This window comes from Sarcophilus harrisii, chromosome 3, assembly GCF_902635505.1.
Source record: "Sarcophilus harrisii chromosome 3, mSarHar1.11, whole genome shotgun sequence".
NCBI lineage: Eukaryota > Metazoa > Chordata > Mammalia > Dasyuromorphia > Dasyuridae > Sarcophilus > Sarcophilus harrisii.
The window spans coordinates 395011929-395028721 of record NC_045428.1 but is presented as its reverse complement, the minus strand read 5'-3'; the positions used below and the strand labels follow the sequence as shown (position 1 = coordinate 395028721).

The 16793-nt window shown below is 32.5% G+C and overlaps 1 protein-coding gene across 2 annotated transcripts in view; it reads left to right on the top strand.

Moving 5' to 3' along the window:
• The window catches only part of AGPS (alkylglycerone phosphate synthase), a 138475-nt gene that overhangs the window by 38558 nt on the left and 83124 nt on the right, over window positions 1–16793 (top strand). For both annotated transcript variants that reach the window (XR_004233079.1, XM_031960414.1), the window contains exons 4-7: window positions 1309–1429; window positions 1526–1600; window positions 2995–3066; window positions 6634–6713. Coding sequence is in view for 1 of the 2 variants with exons in the window: in XM_031960414.1 (XP_031816274.1) it covers window positions 1309–1429; window positions 1526–1600; window positions 2995–3066; window positions 6634–6713 (348 nt within the window). In the remaining variant the exon portion in view is untranslated. The remainder of the gene's footprint in view (window positions 1–1308; window positions 1430–1525; window positions 1601–2994; window positions 3067–6633; window positions 6714–16793) is intronic.

The following is a 16793-nucleotide window of genomic DNA, read 5'->3' as shown; positions in this document are numbered from 1 at the left end:
GTTTTACTTTATATCCTTATCATTAAACACTCCCCATTCCTCATACATTGAGGAATGTATTCTGCCATTCATTGACCCTGACCTTGTTCTTCACATATGACCTTTCACCTCCCAACTCAACATTTTCACTGCCTTTCCTTATGCCTGGAATGCTCTTCCTCTTCATTCTCCTAGTTTCCTTGGCGTTTTTTGCTATCCTCAGACAGCCCCACCCTCTGTTAGAAATCTTTCCTAGCCTTACTTGATTTTAGTGCCTTCTTTGTTTGGAATTACTTGTTTGCATGTTGTTTCCCCCATAGACTGTGACCTCTTTGAAGAGAGGGATTGCTTTTTGCCTTTCTTTGTACCCTGTTGCTTAGCACAGTGTCTGGCATATAGTAGGTGCTTAATAAATGCTTATTGACTTGACTTGACTTACTAACTTAGGTGAGAATTCAGAAAATCTCTTCACTTCTCACCAACATAATTTAACTTTCTAATACTTATTTTTCTAATGATAAAACTAACTTAATAGAATTGATATTAGCTCTCCATCCCTAAGAAGAAAGAAGGGAGGCAGTGCAGTGCATTGTTTTTTATATATTACTGTAGTCTAATGAATAATTGGAAGCTATAAAACAACTGTACTTAGGATTTTGATGTTTTTCTGTTTTGAGATTTTTCTGTTAGGTTTTTCTGGACTTTGTAAGATCAAAGAACCTAATAGCATAAAAAACATATAGCACTGGATTTGGAGTCAGGAAAACCCAAGTTCAAAATCTGCCATCACATACTTGCTTATAAAATTGTGGTCAAGTCATTTAAGCTCCATCTGCTTCAATTTCAACATCTGCAAATGGGGAATAATAATACCTACCTTCCATAGTTATTGTCAAGATAAAATAAGATATTTATAAAGTGCATTCTTAACCTTAAAGCATTTATATGCTGATGATGTTCAATTTATTGAGGTTTTTTTTCTTCCCAATTGTGTCTTAATTCTTTTGTCACTTCATTTGGAGTTTTGGACAAGGATACTGAAGTGGTTTGTCATGTCCTTTTCCAATTCATTTTAAAGATGAAGAAATTGAGGTAAACAGGGTTAAGTGACTTACTCAGATATCTGGTGTCTGGAGCTGGATTTGAACATAGGAATATGAGTTTTTCAGACTCCATGCCCTGTGCTCCATCCATTGTGCCACTTAATTGTCCCAAAGCACTGTATAAATTCTAGCTATTGCTATTGTTGTTGTTGTTATTAAAATATTATACTTCAGCTTTTTTAGAAAAAGAGTACTATAAGTAGAAGTAACTTATTTTGTTTTCTAGGCATCTTTAAATGCTAGTGATGTACCTCCTTCTGTTGTAAAAGAAGATTTTCTTGATGACCTTAAAGAAACTAGCATTTCATATTCACAAGAAGCAGATGATAGGGTATTCAGAGCTCATGGTAAGATCCCTGAGCATGAAATCTTATTTTCAAATTCTTGCTTAAAATTCTTTTTACTTAAGGGCTTTTTTATTTGTTTGTTTTATTTTAAACCAGGTCATTGTCTACATGAGATATATTTGCTCAGGGAAGGAATTTTTCAACGAATTCCTGATATAGTATTATGGCCAAGTAAGTTTTTGGGTTTTTTTGTTTGTTTGTTTTTTGGTGTGTGTGTAGCATGTGAGTTTGTATTTGTATATAGTCCTACGTAATGGTTATTTTTTTGGAGTTTGGTTTGATACTATTAGAACTTAAGTAAATTTAGAACTGAGAAAAACATGCTATTGTTTCATAGCATAGGTCATAGAAAATTAAGATAATGTCGTTTATCTCCTGGAGAATCTATGGGGAAATAATCATTTAAAACACAAACATATTTCATAAACGTAATCAAAATACTTTTATGGAAGGTGCTGAACTTGGAGGCAGAATACCTGAGTTTTACTTCCCAGTTCATAAACTCCTTGATGATATTGTTTTCTCATAAAATTACTTATTTCACAGGGTCCTTTTGTAAACCATTAAGTGTTATAGAAATGGTTTTTCCCCTATGAAATTAGTTTTTGTTGTTGCAGAGGTAGCTTGTTAAAGCTTCCTATTTTGCCAAATGGAACAGAAAAATTTAAGAGTTCCTTAGTTACTTTACAATATTATTTCATGTAACTTATACTCACATCAAAATTTTACAAACAATATTATTAAAGTCATAAGATAATTTGACAGGAAGATATCCCCCAAATTATGAAAAATACTGAAATACAAATATGCTGTTTTACTCAAACTTCAGATATAATACTAATCAGCAAGTGTTTGTTTAGTATTTACTAAGTGTTTAGTAATAGTCTAGGTACTTTGGGAGATGAGAAAATGAATCACTAAATGTAGAAACTATTGTCTTTTGCATCTAACTTTTTCTTTCCACTATCATCTCCATAATCCTAGGTTGGGACCTAATCGCTTGGACAGTAATTGTCCCTTAAGCGGTCTTCTTTTCTCTAATGTTTTGCTTTCCAATATGTCCTGCAGTTATAATCTTAAATTAACAATTTCATCAAGAATCTACATTGGTGTGTTGTTAGCTATGAGGTCAAGTTAAGTTTTCTGTCTTTAAAGATGGAACCTTTTCTTTTGTTTGTCCACTTTTGCCATTATGTTCTTAACTATTTAAAATATATTAGATAACTTCACAAATGCCTTGTTAATGGGAGATGGGGATTGGGAGGAAGGGAGAGAGTCTGGAATTCAAAATTTTAAAAACAAATGTAAAAAATTGATTTATATGTAACTGGGGAAAATAAAAAAATATAAAACAATTAATATGATATTTACATATATTAGTTTCTTTAAGTTCCAAAAATTGTAAATATGGTAGAATTTTACTAGAGTGGAAGGCAATGCATATATCATGGTGCCTTTTGGATTATAGATACCAAATAAATATTTGTGGGGAATAAATAAATTCTAGACAACTAAAACGTTATTGAAATTGGTAACTCATTAGTTTTCTCTTTATTCTTTAATAGAGTGTCATGATGATGTAGTTAAGATTGTGGATTTGGCCTGCAAATATAATCTTTGTATCATCCCATTTGGTGGTAGGTATTATGCCTTTTTAGCCTTCACATAAAATTGATTCAAAAAAAATTTTAAATTTAAAATGTTCATTTCTTTGTTTTTGTTCCTCAACACTGAAAATTCATGTGGTTGTTGTGTCACAGTAATAATGAAAATAGTTCAAAAGATTAAATTTAGAAGATTAGTAAATGACACAATGTATACTTTTTATTGGTAATATTAGGCACATTTGATATGTTACATTTTTTACTACTTTCTGTTTCACCAAGTTGTTATTAATTTGTTGGCATTCTTGGAAAGAAAGAATATTTTCATGTGATTGCAAAATTGGTGGAAAAAGTTTTAGGAAAAGATAGGGCACCATTGATGTAGTAGGGACTAGAAAATTAATGCAGGAGCTGATGTATTGAAGGAATACATAAACTATTCTTCAAGGCAGAAGAGTAAATTTTCTTGTAAATTTCAAGAAAAATTCACTGTCAATTGAAACCATGTCTTCCATTCTTTTTTGTGTTCCCCAGATATTCTTCTGTAAGTATAAATATTCTTTCTTTGGTAGTGTTGGCCAAAGTTAAGCCTTTTGTGAAGGCTAGTAACAATTGATAAAGTATGCATAAACTATGAGCCAAAGAAGGTTAAGTGCACATCTTGCCCTCACAAGCTTTCAGCTTTGAGTCATTCCCATCATCTCTGTGGGAACTTTTGCTCCCACACATGTGCTGCTGAGCTAAGGTAGAGAAAAATGCAGCAGTCCTGAATCTGCTACAAATTTATGTTAAGTAACCTCAAGTGGGTCCTCAATATTGCTAGGCCACTATCCCATTCATCATAGTACCTCTTAAAAAGCTTTTTGATCCCTTTCAAACTTGCTGTGGTTCTTCCTTCCCCTCCTCTTGTATTTGAGAACTTTGCATTATATTTTGCTGAAAAAATTGAGGCCATTCACTAAAAGGTCACTTTTCAATTCATCATGTACTTTCTGCCCTTACCTCCTTCACCTGTTTCCCATGATGAGTTGTAGTGTCTCTTCTTACCAAGACCAACTCTTCTACATACACATTCTATTCTTTTTCATCTCTTCCAACAGACTGCCTCTTCTCTCATTTGTACTTTTCCTTTATCTTCAGTTTCTCCTGGTCTGCTAATTGCTTTCCTACTGCTTCCTAATGTGTTTATTGTCTTCCCCATCCACAAACAAACAAACCCTTTTTTGATCTTTTCATTCCCACCAGCAGTCATCCCACATCTCTTCTTACTTTTGTGGTTAAACTTGAGAAAGCTGTCTATAATAGGCTGCTCTACTTGATCCTTTTCATTTTCTTAATTCTACAATTTGGCTTCCTATTTTATTATTCAATTGAAACTTCAAAGTTACTGGTCATCTCTCAATCCCCAAATCCAATTTTTTTTTTTTTGGTTCTCATCCTTCCTGACTTTTCTAGCTCTTAACACTGATGCTCATCCTTTTCTTTGATAACCTCTATATTCTCTTCTCCCTAGTTTTTGGGACTCTTATTTTTTTCTTGTCTTTCTTCTGCCTGTCTGATCTTTTCAGTGTCCTTTGCTGGATCTTCATTTAGGTCATGCCTAATTATCTGAATGCTCCAAAGTTCTAGCCGAGATCCTCCTCTCCTTCCACATTATTTTGCTTGATGATCTCTTTAGTTTTCATAGATTCAGTTATCAGATCTACTTGTCCAGCTCTTACTTTTTGCCTGGACTCTTGTCTCATATTACAAGCTGCCTATTAAGCATCTTTAATGGGATTTCCTGTAAATATCTTCAAATTGGCATATCCAAAACTGAACTCTCTTTCTCTCCAAATCCTTTCTCCTTCAGAACTTCCCGTATTATTGTTGAAGTCATCACCATCTTTCAAGTTTCCCAGACTCAAAACCTAAGTGTTATCTTCACTTCCTCAATGTCTCTTAAACCTCCTGATCCCTTCACTCCTCCCTGTTCCTACCAAAGCCTATGGATCTTACCTTCATAATATCTCTTCTTCTCTTCGTTGCTATTATCACTGCTCAGGTACAGGATGTCATCTCTTCACATCTAGACTATTGCGATAGTCTGTTAGTTGATCTGCTTACCACAGATCTCTCTCCATTCCAGTCTGCCTTTCACTTAATTGCCAAAGTTATTTGTCTGAAAGATCATATTTACAATTCTCTGTCACTTAAAGTCTTTTATAACTCCTTTACCTACTTTTCTAGTATTCTTACATTTTACTGTTCTTCAACTCCCCTCCCTGACATGCAGATACTCTTTGATCCAGTGACATTGACCTCCTTGCTATTATTTGAACAAGATACTTCTGACTGGCCATTTTTGTCTACTATCTCATGCCTAGAATGTTCTTTCTTGTGAGCTCCTCAAGGGCTAGGATTGAAATTTTACCTTTCTTTGTATCCCCAGTGCTTAGCATAATGCCTGGCACATAGCAGGTACTTAATACGTGTCTATGGACCGATTTTCACTGACAGGTGAAATGTTTCGCCAATTCAAAAAGATACAAAATTTGCCCCTTCTTATTGTGAAATTTATCAGAGACTCCAAATGGTTATGAGAAAAGGAAGGCCTAAATTAGTTATAGAAGGCATATTTTTCTTGCATGACATTTCATACATTTGGTACAAATTAAATTGGTCATATTTTTTGAAAAGTTAAAAGATGGTAGAAAATCACAGATGTGTTAGTTTTTTCTCTCATTTTGACTCTCAGTGACTCATTTGGTTTTAGATTTAAAGAAGTAGCCTGGAAGATAGATTAATTACAGCTGAGGAGCTGATGTTTTATTTGATTAGTATTAAGAAGATTTTTTTTTTACACTGTGACATGCTTATTCTTTTAGATAATTGCTTAGTAGTAACTGCTGTTTAAATGTTTACTTTGTGATAAACCGTATATGTACATTTAAAATGCTGTATGTATTTATTTGTAAATATGAATTTCATCAAGCTTTTTTGTTAGAGAAATGTAAAAACGATTTTTGCCTTTATTAAAACAATGGATCTTATGAAATAGGACAGAGAAGGAAAAAAATGTGGAATACAATTCTAAATACTTGTCTCCTCATAATGATCAATAAATAGGTTACAAGTTTTTAACCATATTAAGGATTTTTTAAACTTCAGCTTCTTAAAAACAGTTGGTCACAACCCCATATGGGGTCTCATAACTGAATGTAGGGGTCATGATATTATTAATTATTATCAATAAATGTTTGAATTGTATACCTATTTTATATATCTATCTATTTGGGATTATGTAAAAATTTCTGACAAAAAGGGCTCATGAGTGGAAAAAGTTTAAGAAGTCCTGTACCACTGGGGACTCCAGTTTGGATGTGTACCTGTAGAGGGAGGTAGATGAAAGTTTTATTCTGTTTCTGGGTTTTTTTTTCCTTTGATGTATACTAGTTCTTCATAACTGTAAGCAACTTAATCAAGAATAATAAGTAGTGACCTGTTTCCTAGCAGGCATATCTGTGTGTTATATCTCAAGGAATGGCTTTGTTATATATAGATAACAAGAGTTATAGTCAAATATTTAAATATCTTAATTTATATTTCCTGTTTTGACAGGAGGAACAAGTGTTTCATCTGGACTGTCATGTCCTGTAGATGAGAAAAGAACAATTGTTTCATTGGACACTTCACAAATGGTATGCGAGTTTTAGAAAAATATTATAGGATATAACATTTATAGACAGCTTACAATTGTTTTAAAATGCCCTTTTTTCTCCCCTTTATTTCCTCTTCTTTCAAGAGTAAGAAAAAAAATTTATGTATATATTAAATTACATAATTTATTCTTTTTTCCTATAAGAAATGTTTATTTACTTGAATTTTCTTTTCCCTTTATTTTCTCCTTCCCATCCTTTTTCCTATCTTTTGTTCTCTCATTTTATTTTTCCCATACTGTTTTTTATTGTCCTTTGCCTTTTTTTCTCATTTTAGAAAAGTAAATATATTTTTAAAGACCTATTCCTATCTTTTTTCATGTAACTATCATCTGTAATTTTACACCAAATTATGATACAAATATATCATAGGATTAAAAAGATTACAAAACCGTGGTATATATAAGTAGAGGTTTGTATTTATAAAGTATAGTATTTGCAGTGTTTTATTTAAAAATCATAGCTCTACATGGTTTTATAAAAAATAAATGCCAGAATATTCAGAACGATTATAGTATTCAGATTTCCTGAATGAAATTATCTTAATTAAATTCTCTCATGAAACATCTCCTCCTCATCTTATACTTTTGGCTAAGCTATCACAGTTGGGCATGTACAAACATATAGAACACTTAAAGTAATATACCATGTTTTTTAAACTTCTATAAAGTACATAGAACCTTGCTGTATCTGATAAAAGGGGACAAAATCAAGTTAAAGTAACCCTCAGTGTGCCCAAAAAGGAGTTCATTATTCTTTTGGAACCCATGACTCTTGAGAAATTTCCTCTTTCTTTAGAGAGTACCACTCTGCTTCCAGCTGTCTTCCACCTTAGAGCTCTTTTTAGCTCTTCACACTCACACTTTTATATATAGTTGGTTGCCAAGACTTTGTTTATTCTGTCTCTAAAGCATTTCTCATTTCCGTTTTGCAAGAGGTAACCTAGTGGACTGGAGATCAATCACATTTGTGAATGTGGAAGCAAAAAAAAAGGCCTTGATTTAAATCCTATCTCTGAAAATAGCATTGTGACCCTGGACAAGGCACTTCACTTTGGTTTACTCATCTTTTAAAAATGATAAAGTTGGTCTTGATCAATGGCTTCTGAAGTCCCTTCCATCACTAACATCTATGATCTCTTCTTTCTACCCACATAGTTATCAAAATAGGCAAGACCTTCTTTATTGCTTGCTGAGACTATTGAAATGCCTTCGCAATTTGGATCCTTGACTTGAAGCTCTGTTTTCCCTACACTGTCCTCTAAATAGCTGCTGGAATTATATTCATGAAATATCTATGTCCTTCCCTTGCCTAATAAATGAACTCTAGTGGTCCTCTGTTAATTCTAGGATCAAACACAAAGTCCTCTGTTTGACATTTACAGCCCTTTTTAACTTGCCTTTTTCTTTTTAGCATGTTTAAACATTTCTTCCCTTTCTGCTCAGTGTCAGCTGGCCAAACACATCTTCCTGTTCTTTCCACCCAAAACGATCTCCTTTACTTCCATGCTTTTGTATATGTTATCTATTCTTGGAATGAATTCAGTCCTTGCTTTCTTTTGAAAGTTCTATCCTGAATTCCATTTTCTCCATGGAACCTTTATTGATTCCCCTTTAGTACATTGTCTCCCACCTTCATTATATTGTGTGTGTACACACCCACCCACAGTCTATCTCCCTTTATTTCTTCCTTCTCTTCCTTCTTCCCTTCCTTTTTACTTCTCTCCCTTGCCCATGGTCACACAACTAGGAAGTGTTATGTGTCTGAGGATGGATTTTAATCCAGATCCTCCTAACTCTAGGGCTTTTGCTCTATCTACTACCCTAGTAGATTCTTTCAGTGACAATTTTACCCTCTGGTTCTAGGATATTAGTGCAGTTTTCCTTCCTAAATTCTTGAACGATGTTGTCTAGGCTCTTTTTTTCATCATGGCTTTCACATAATCTAGTAATTCTGGAATTATCTCTTCTGGAACTCTTTTCTAAATCAGCTGTTTTTGCAATGAGGTATTTTACATTTTTCTCCATTTTTTTTTATTCTTTTGATTTTGTTTGACTTATTGTTGATATTGCAGAAAGTCATTAAACTTCTGTTTTCTCAATTCTAATTTTCAAGGGATTATTTTCTTCATTTAGCATTATTTTCTTCATTTCCATTTGGCCAGTTCTTTTAAAGAAGTTTCTTCAGTAAATTCCTACTCCCTAATTTGGCCAATTGTATTTTTTAAGTTGTTTCTTTGGTTATTTTTTGTCCTTTATGTTACAAGCTGTTAACTATGTCTTGCATAACTATTATTTCTTTTCCCAATTTTTTTTCTCTCTCATTTGATTTTTTTTTTTTTTTTTTTTTAATCTTTTTTGAGCTTGAGACCAATTCATTTTACCCTTTTGAGACTTTTACCCTTTTAGGCCTATTGACATTGCTGCCCTATTCTGAGTTTCTGTTTTGATTTTCCCTGTTGCCATAATAACTTTCCATAATACGGTCTCTCTTCTGATTTTTTTTCTTTTAAAATTCACTTTTTATTTTATGTCATGATTTTTAAAGTTGAGCTCTACTCCTGTGGCACAGGAGTGCTGTCCCAAGTTTCTTGTACTGGGAGTCTGGGCTGTACCAGAGCCTCTGGGGCTCATGGCTTGCCTAATGGTAGCCCCAGTATCTCCCCGCCTGTTGTGCTGAGGTTCCAAGACTGGCATTTTACCTTATGCTCTAGGACTGCAGGTCTTCTTCCAGTTGGCCTTGGCTGTTGATCTCTACTTTGAATCTCCCACTGCATTGCTCACACCACATCTGAAGTGGATTGTGCTCCCCTTTTACTCAAGTGAGACAGATCTTTCCTGAAATTCTTAACTTATCTTAAGCTGAAAAACTGTTTTGCTCTTTTTGTAGCTTCTGTCACTCTAGACATATTTAAAGGCTTGATTTAGCATTGTTTCTGAGGGAAACTGGGAAGAGCTCGGGCAACTTTCTGGCTTTTCTCTGCCATCTTGGCTGTATTATTATTTTAAGTAAAAATCATTTTCAAAGAAGTAGGATTAAGTTTTACACAAATTAGTGAATTGTAATCAAAGTTTTAATTATAGAACTTTAGAACATTTGTCTTAATCTTTAGAATATTAAGTTGGCTTGTATTCAAGCATTAAATTGATTTGTTTTTAAGCTTTGAAACGTTGTAGTATTAGTTGTGTGTGTGTGTATACTTAATTTAAGTTCATATGAATAGATATCAAAGACTTGTAATTTTATCTTTAATCAGGATTGAGCATTTTCAATCTAACAAGTGCAATTGTAAGCTGTTCCTATTATACTTTTATTATATTATTATCAAGACTTTTTTTTTTTTTTTTTTTTTTTTTTTTGGTTAATTTGTTTTTCTTGGAGCCAGAATTTTAGAGTTACTACTAGAGTACTAGAGTTACTAACTAGAGTTACTCCAGTTAAGATGTCCAGAATTAGTTAGAAATGGTAAGCTAGAGTTCATGGGAGAGACTGGAACTAGAGATAAATTTGGGAGTCATTTGTTGAGAGGTGATAGTTGAAATTACAGGAAGTGCAGATGAAATTGCTAAGCAATAGTATAGAAAGAACAAATCTGTAGAGAAAACCTTGGGAGGAGATACTGCCACTTATAGGGGAGGAATAACTATTACCAAAGAAGGGGTAAGTATCTGAAAGGAAGAGAAGTATCATGGAAAAGTAGGAAAGAAAAATATCAAGAAGGGGTATTATTTTCAAGTATGATAAAAAGATTACAGAGAATAAGAATGGGGGGGAGCTTTAGAATTTGAGAACAATTTGAGTATAGTGAGAGGATGAAAAATGTTTTGAAATAAATTGTGAATTGGTGAAAAAATAAGCAACAGGAAGTATATATTGCTCTTTTACCTTTAATAGTAAAGATAAGGTCAGAGTATAGCAGAATAGAAAAGATGAGGATGGATAACCAGGTCAAGGAATGTAATTTTTGATATGTTTTTGTTTTACGATGAAGGGATTTAAGCATGTTTATATGTATGGGGAAAAGAACCAGTGTTAATTTTGATAGGTAGGACTCTATCCTCTGAGATAAGAAGGAAGGTGTGAATGGAAAAGAAAATATAGAATTTATATAGTGTGTTAGGGAGATAAGAGATAATTTGACTGAATGAATGAAAGAATGAAAAAGCAATTATTAAACATTTACTATTTGCTAAGCCTTGTCTTAACTATTTTATTCAAATCTAAAAAGGCATATAGTTCTTGAGTTCAGTGTGTTTATGCTATAACACATAAAAGAAAGTTCACCTTCTGAACTGATAGAAGTCCTAAGGGTCCTGTAGGATTGATGGCAAAGCCTAGACGATATTTGATCAACAGATCTGATGGTAAGTTTTCAGGATCTAGATAGATGTAGAGAAAAGATGACTGTCAAAGCCTAGAGGATTTTCAAAGGCAGTGGCAGGAAAGATGGTTAAAAATGTAATGGGCATCCAACTCATTGCAAAAAATAGTGTCTCTTCTCATCCAGATTTGTTCTGGTTGGCCCTGGCTTGAGAAGAAAGGGAACAAATGTCCATTCACATCCTCTCTCTTTTCTTGCAGGTATTCCTGCTTAAGATAGCCTCATTTAAATTTTTTTTTTGGTTACTTTTAAAATTTGAAACTTTCTCTCTGCTTTTCTCTCCACCATGCACTAGAGGCCACCATTTGAAAAATAGAGTGAGATAGAGATATTTCTAGATACATAGATATCTCTGCCTCTCTCTATATATATTTAGATTGTTGAAATATCTCTATATGTAAAACCGTACTATGCATACTTCTATTTATTACTTCTTTCTCTGGAACTTTGTGGATGGTTTAAATATTTATAATACTTAGAATAGTTCAATTATTCAGTCCTTTTTCCCCCTTCATTTTAATGGTATTTTATTTTTCCAATTACATGTAAAAATAGTTTTCAGTATTGTTTTTTTTAGTAATAGTTTTTTTTTTTCAAAATACATGCAAAGTTAGTTTTCAGCATTCTCCCTTCCAGTATCTTGCATTTCAAATTTTTCTCTTTTCTCCACCTCTGCCATTAGATAGCAAGTAACTCAGTAAGTGTTAAACATGTGCATTTCTTCTATACATATTTCCACACTTATCATGCTGCACAAGAAAAATCAGATCAAAGAGGAAAAAAATGAAAAAGGGAAAAAAAGGCAAGCAAAGAACAAGAAAAAAGGGGAAAAACTATCTTGTGATCCATATTCAGTCTCCACAGTCCTTTCTCTGGTTGCAGGTGACTTAGTTCATTATGTCTATTGGAATTTGCCTGAATCACTTTATTGTTAAAAAGAACCACGTCCATTAGAGTTGATTATCACATAATCTTGCTGCTGCTGTGTAAAATCTTCTCTTGGTTTTACTCATTGCACTTAGTATCAGTTCATTAACATTCATTTTTGTAAGATTTTGAGTTCCAAAATTTTTTCTCCTTCCCTCCTCAAGACAGTAAACAATCTGATATAGGTTATGCAAGTATGAACATCATTAACAACATATTTCTATATTAATCACATTTAGAAAGAAAAATCAGAACATGAGAAACAAAAAAAGAAAACAAGCTGAAACTAGAGTATTTTGGTCTACATTCAGCCCCTGTAGTTCTTTCTTTGGATACAGGTGGCAATTTCCATCCCTGGTCTATTGGAATTATCTTGGATTACTATATTACTGAGAAGAGCTAAGTCTGTCATAGTTGATTATCACATAGTCTTGCTGTTATTATATATAAAATGTTCTGATTCTCACTTCATTTAATATCAGTTCATTGAAGCTTTTCCAGGCTTTTTTGAAGTCAAGCCTGCTCATCATTTCTTGTAGAACAATAATATTCCATTACTTTCATATACCATAACTTACTCGGCCATTCCCCAGTTGATGTCCATCCATTCAATTTCCAATTCTTTGTCATCACAAAAAGAGGTACTACATACATTTTTACACTTTTCTCCCCTCCTTTATGTTCTCTTTGGGATATTGTCCCAGTATTGGCACCACTGGATCAAAGAGTGAGCACAGTTTTATAGGCCTTTGGGCATTGTTCCAAATTACTCTCCAGAATGGCTGGATTAGTTCACAGTTCCATCAAGAGTGCATTAGTGTCCCAATTTTCCCACATCCTCTCCAATATTCATCATTATTTTTCTCATCTTAGCCAATCTGATAGTTGTGAGGTGGTACCTCAGAGTTGTTTTAATTTGCAATTTTGTAATCAGTAGTGATTTAGAGCATTTTTTCATATGACTATATGGATTTAATTTTTTTTTTAATGAATAATAGCTTTTTATTTTTCAAAATACATGTAAAGACAGTTTTCAACATTTACCCTTACAAAACCTTGTGTTCCATATTTTTCTCCTTCTCTTCTTCCCTCCCCCTTCTTTTAGATAGCAAACAATCCAGTATAGGTTAAACATGTACAATTCTTTTAAACATATTTCCACATTTATCATGCACAAGAAAAATCAGATCAAAAAGGAGAGAAAAAAAGCAAGCAAACAACAACAAAAAAGGTGAAAATACTATAGTGTGATCCACATCAGTCCCTATAGTTCTCTCTCTGGATGCAAATGACTTTCTCCATCACAAGTTTATTGGAATTGGCCTGAATCTCCTCATTGTTCAAAAGAGCCAGCTCCATCAGAATTGTTCATCATATAATCTTGTTGTTGCTGGATACGATGTTTTTTTGGTTCTACGCACTTCACTTAGCATCAGTTCATGCAGTCTCTCCAAAACTCTCTGAGATTATCTTGCTGATCATTTCTTATAGAACCAATAATATTCCATTACCTTCATATATCATAACTTGTTCAACCATTTCCCAAGTGATGGGCATCCACTCAGTTTCCAGTTCCTTGCTACTACAAAAAGTGCTGCTACAAACATTTTTGCACATGTGGGTCCTTTTTCCTTTTTTATTGGTCTCTGGGATACAAACCCAGTAGAGACACTAATGGATTAAAGGGCATGCACAGTTTGATAGCCCTTTGAACATAGCTCCAAATTGGTCTCCAGAATGATTGGATCAGCTCATAATTCTACCAACAATGTATCAGTGTCCCAGTCTTTTCACATTCCCTTTCAGCATTTATCCTGTCATCTTAGCCAATCTGAGAGTTTTGAAGTAGTACCTCAGAGGTGTCTTAATTTGCATTTCTCTTATCAATAATGATTTGGAATATTTTTTCATATGAATAGAAATGGCTTTAGTTTAATTTCTTCATCTGACAATTGTTCATATTTGACTATTTATTGGAGAAAGGCTTATATACTTACAAATTTGAGTCAATTTTCTATTTATTTAGAAATGATATATGGCTTTAATTTTTTCATCTGAAAATTGAATATTCATATTTATCATTTTATCAATTGGGAAAAGATTTGTATTCTTATAAATTTAACTAAATTCTCTGTGTAATTTAGAAATAAGACCTTTATCGGTAGCATTCAGGTGTTTTTCAAAAATATTGTTACTATATCCAACTAGTGGTTCTGCTTATTATATCCTTCATTATTTTATGCTAATCTCTCCATGTTGTTTCTAAAATCAACTAATCAATTTTATATATAGGTCATCTTTTTTTATAACATAGTAGAATTTCATCTCAATCATATACCACAAGTTGTTTAGCAGTTCCCCAGTTGATGGACAAATTCCTAATTTCCAGGGTTTTTTTGCCAACACAAAGGGAGCTCCTATAAATATTTTGGAACATATAGATTCTTTTCCTTTTTTCCCTGATCACCTTGGGCAACATTTCATACCTAGGAGTGGCATTGCTGGGTCAAAGGTTATAAAGAGTTTTCTAATTCTTTGGGCATAATTTCATTTTGCTTTCCAAAACAGATCAATTTACAGTTCCACCAACAGTAAATTGATGTCCTAATTTTTCCATATTCTTTTCAGTGTTGGCATTTTCCCCTTCTATCATTTTATCCGTCTGATAGGTGTGAGTTGATATCTTGTTTTAATTTGTATTTCTCTGATCAGTAATGATTTAGAGAATTTTTTTATATGACTTTTATGGAGTTTTGATTTCTTCCTACCAAAATTGCTTTTTTATGTCCTTTGGCCATTTATCAATTGGGAAATGACTTATGTTCATGCATATATTCTCCTCCTCTTCGTAAGTCTGATAGATAATATGTTTATGTCCTTCTAATTTGCTTCTGATCTCTTTCTTTATGTCTAGGTCATATATCCATTTTGACTTCATCTTAGTGAATTTTATAAGATAATTGGTCTGTAACTAGTTTCTACCATACTGCTTTCCAGGTTTCCCAACTTTTTTTTTTTAAAACCAAATAGTGACTTCTTATCCTAGATACTTAAATCTTTACATTTATCAAACACAAGATTACTATACTAATTTATTACTCTGTGTTGTATGTCTACTATGTTCCACTGATCTACTTTTATTTCTTAGGCAGTACCAGATAGTTTTGATAATTATTATCTCATAATGCAGTTTAAGATCTGGTACTGCTAGATTTCTTTACAATTTTGTCATTAATTCCTTTGATATTTTTGACTTCTTGTTTTTCCAAATGAAATTTGTTAATATTTTTTTCTAACTCAATAAAATGACTTTTTGCTAATTTAATTGGGATGGGATTGACTAAGTAGATCAGTTTAGGTAAATTATCATTTTTATTACACATTGGCTCTTGTCCACCAAAGAACAGTTAATGTTTTTCCATTTATTTAAATCTGACTTTATTTGCATAAAAACTGCTAGCACTTTTATAATTATGTTCATATAGTTCCTGGATTTGTATTGACATATATTCTCCTGGGTATTTTCAGTAGTCTACAATTCTTTTAAATGGGTATCGCTTACTATTGCTAGCAGTTTTAATACAGTATTGAATAATATTGGTGATAATGGACATTGTTGGTTTTTTTTCCCTGATTTTATTGGGAAGGTTTCTAATTTATCCCCCAAATAATGTTTGCTAATGGTTTTAAATAGATGTTTCTTATGATTTTTTAGAAAAAAATTCCTTTAAACCTATGTTTTCAGATTTTTTTTTTTAAACAGGAACGAGTGCTGTATTTTGTCAAAAGTTTTTTCTGCATTTATTGATATGCTCAAATGATTTTTCTTACTTTTGTTTTGATATAATCAATTTTGTCAATACTTTTCCTCTTATTAAATCATCCATACATTACTAGTATAAATTCCAGTTTTCACAATGAATAATCTTTATGATATCCTACTGTAGTCTCCTAGTTAGAATTTTTTTTTGTCTCAGTATTTTATCAAGATTTTTGTTTCAGTATTCATTAAATGGAATTAGTTTCTATTTTCCTCTCTTTTTGCTCTTACTGGCTTAGGTATCAGCATCATATTTATTTCATAAAATGAGTTTGGTGTAGGACCCCTTCTTTGCTTATTCCAAGTAATTTGTTTCATATTTGAATTAGTTGGTCTTTGAATGCTTGATAGAATTTATATGTAAATCCATTTGGTCTGATGCTTTTTTTTTTTTTTTTTTTGGAAAGCTCATTTATGGCCAGTATTTATTTCCAAAAAATAGTTTTATTTAGAGATTTTGTTTCCTATTCTGTTAATCTAGGCAATTTATAATTTTGTAAATATTCTCCTATTCCACTTTAATTGTTAAATTTATTGGCATATAAAATGAACTTATTTTCTTCAGTAATATAAGTTTTATTAATTTTATGTATAAGGTTATTTTCCATATGTTGGGGAGGGGTTAGAATAATTATTATGAGTCAAGATTAGATGAATAAAAAGATTTAGAAGGACACATTTAGATAATTTTGTGTACTCATTTAACCTGGTATTTTACCTGAGGTACGGCCAAGTGAGGGAAAAAGCTGAACTGGAGATAGGACTTAGATAGTTTTAGTGGATTGATGCCTTTTCATTTTATGATAAAATCAAAGACTTATATTTGAATTGTAGAATTGTTTCAGCTAACTTTAATCTTGTGGAAGGTAGTATTACAGCTAACAACTTTTAACTTTGGCACAGAGCAACAGTGTAGCTGTGGTAATTCTTAAGG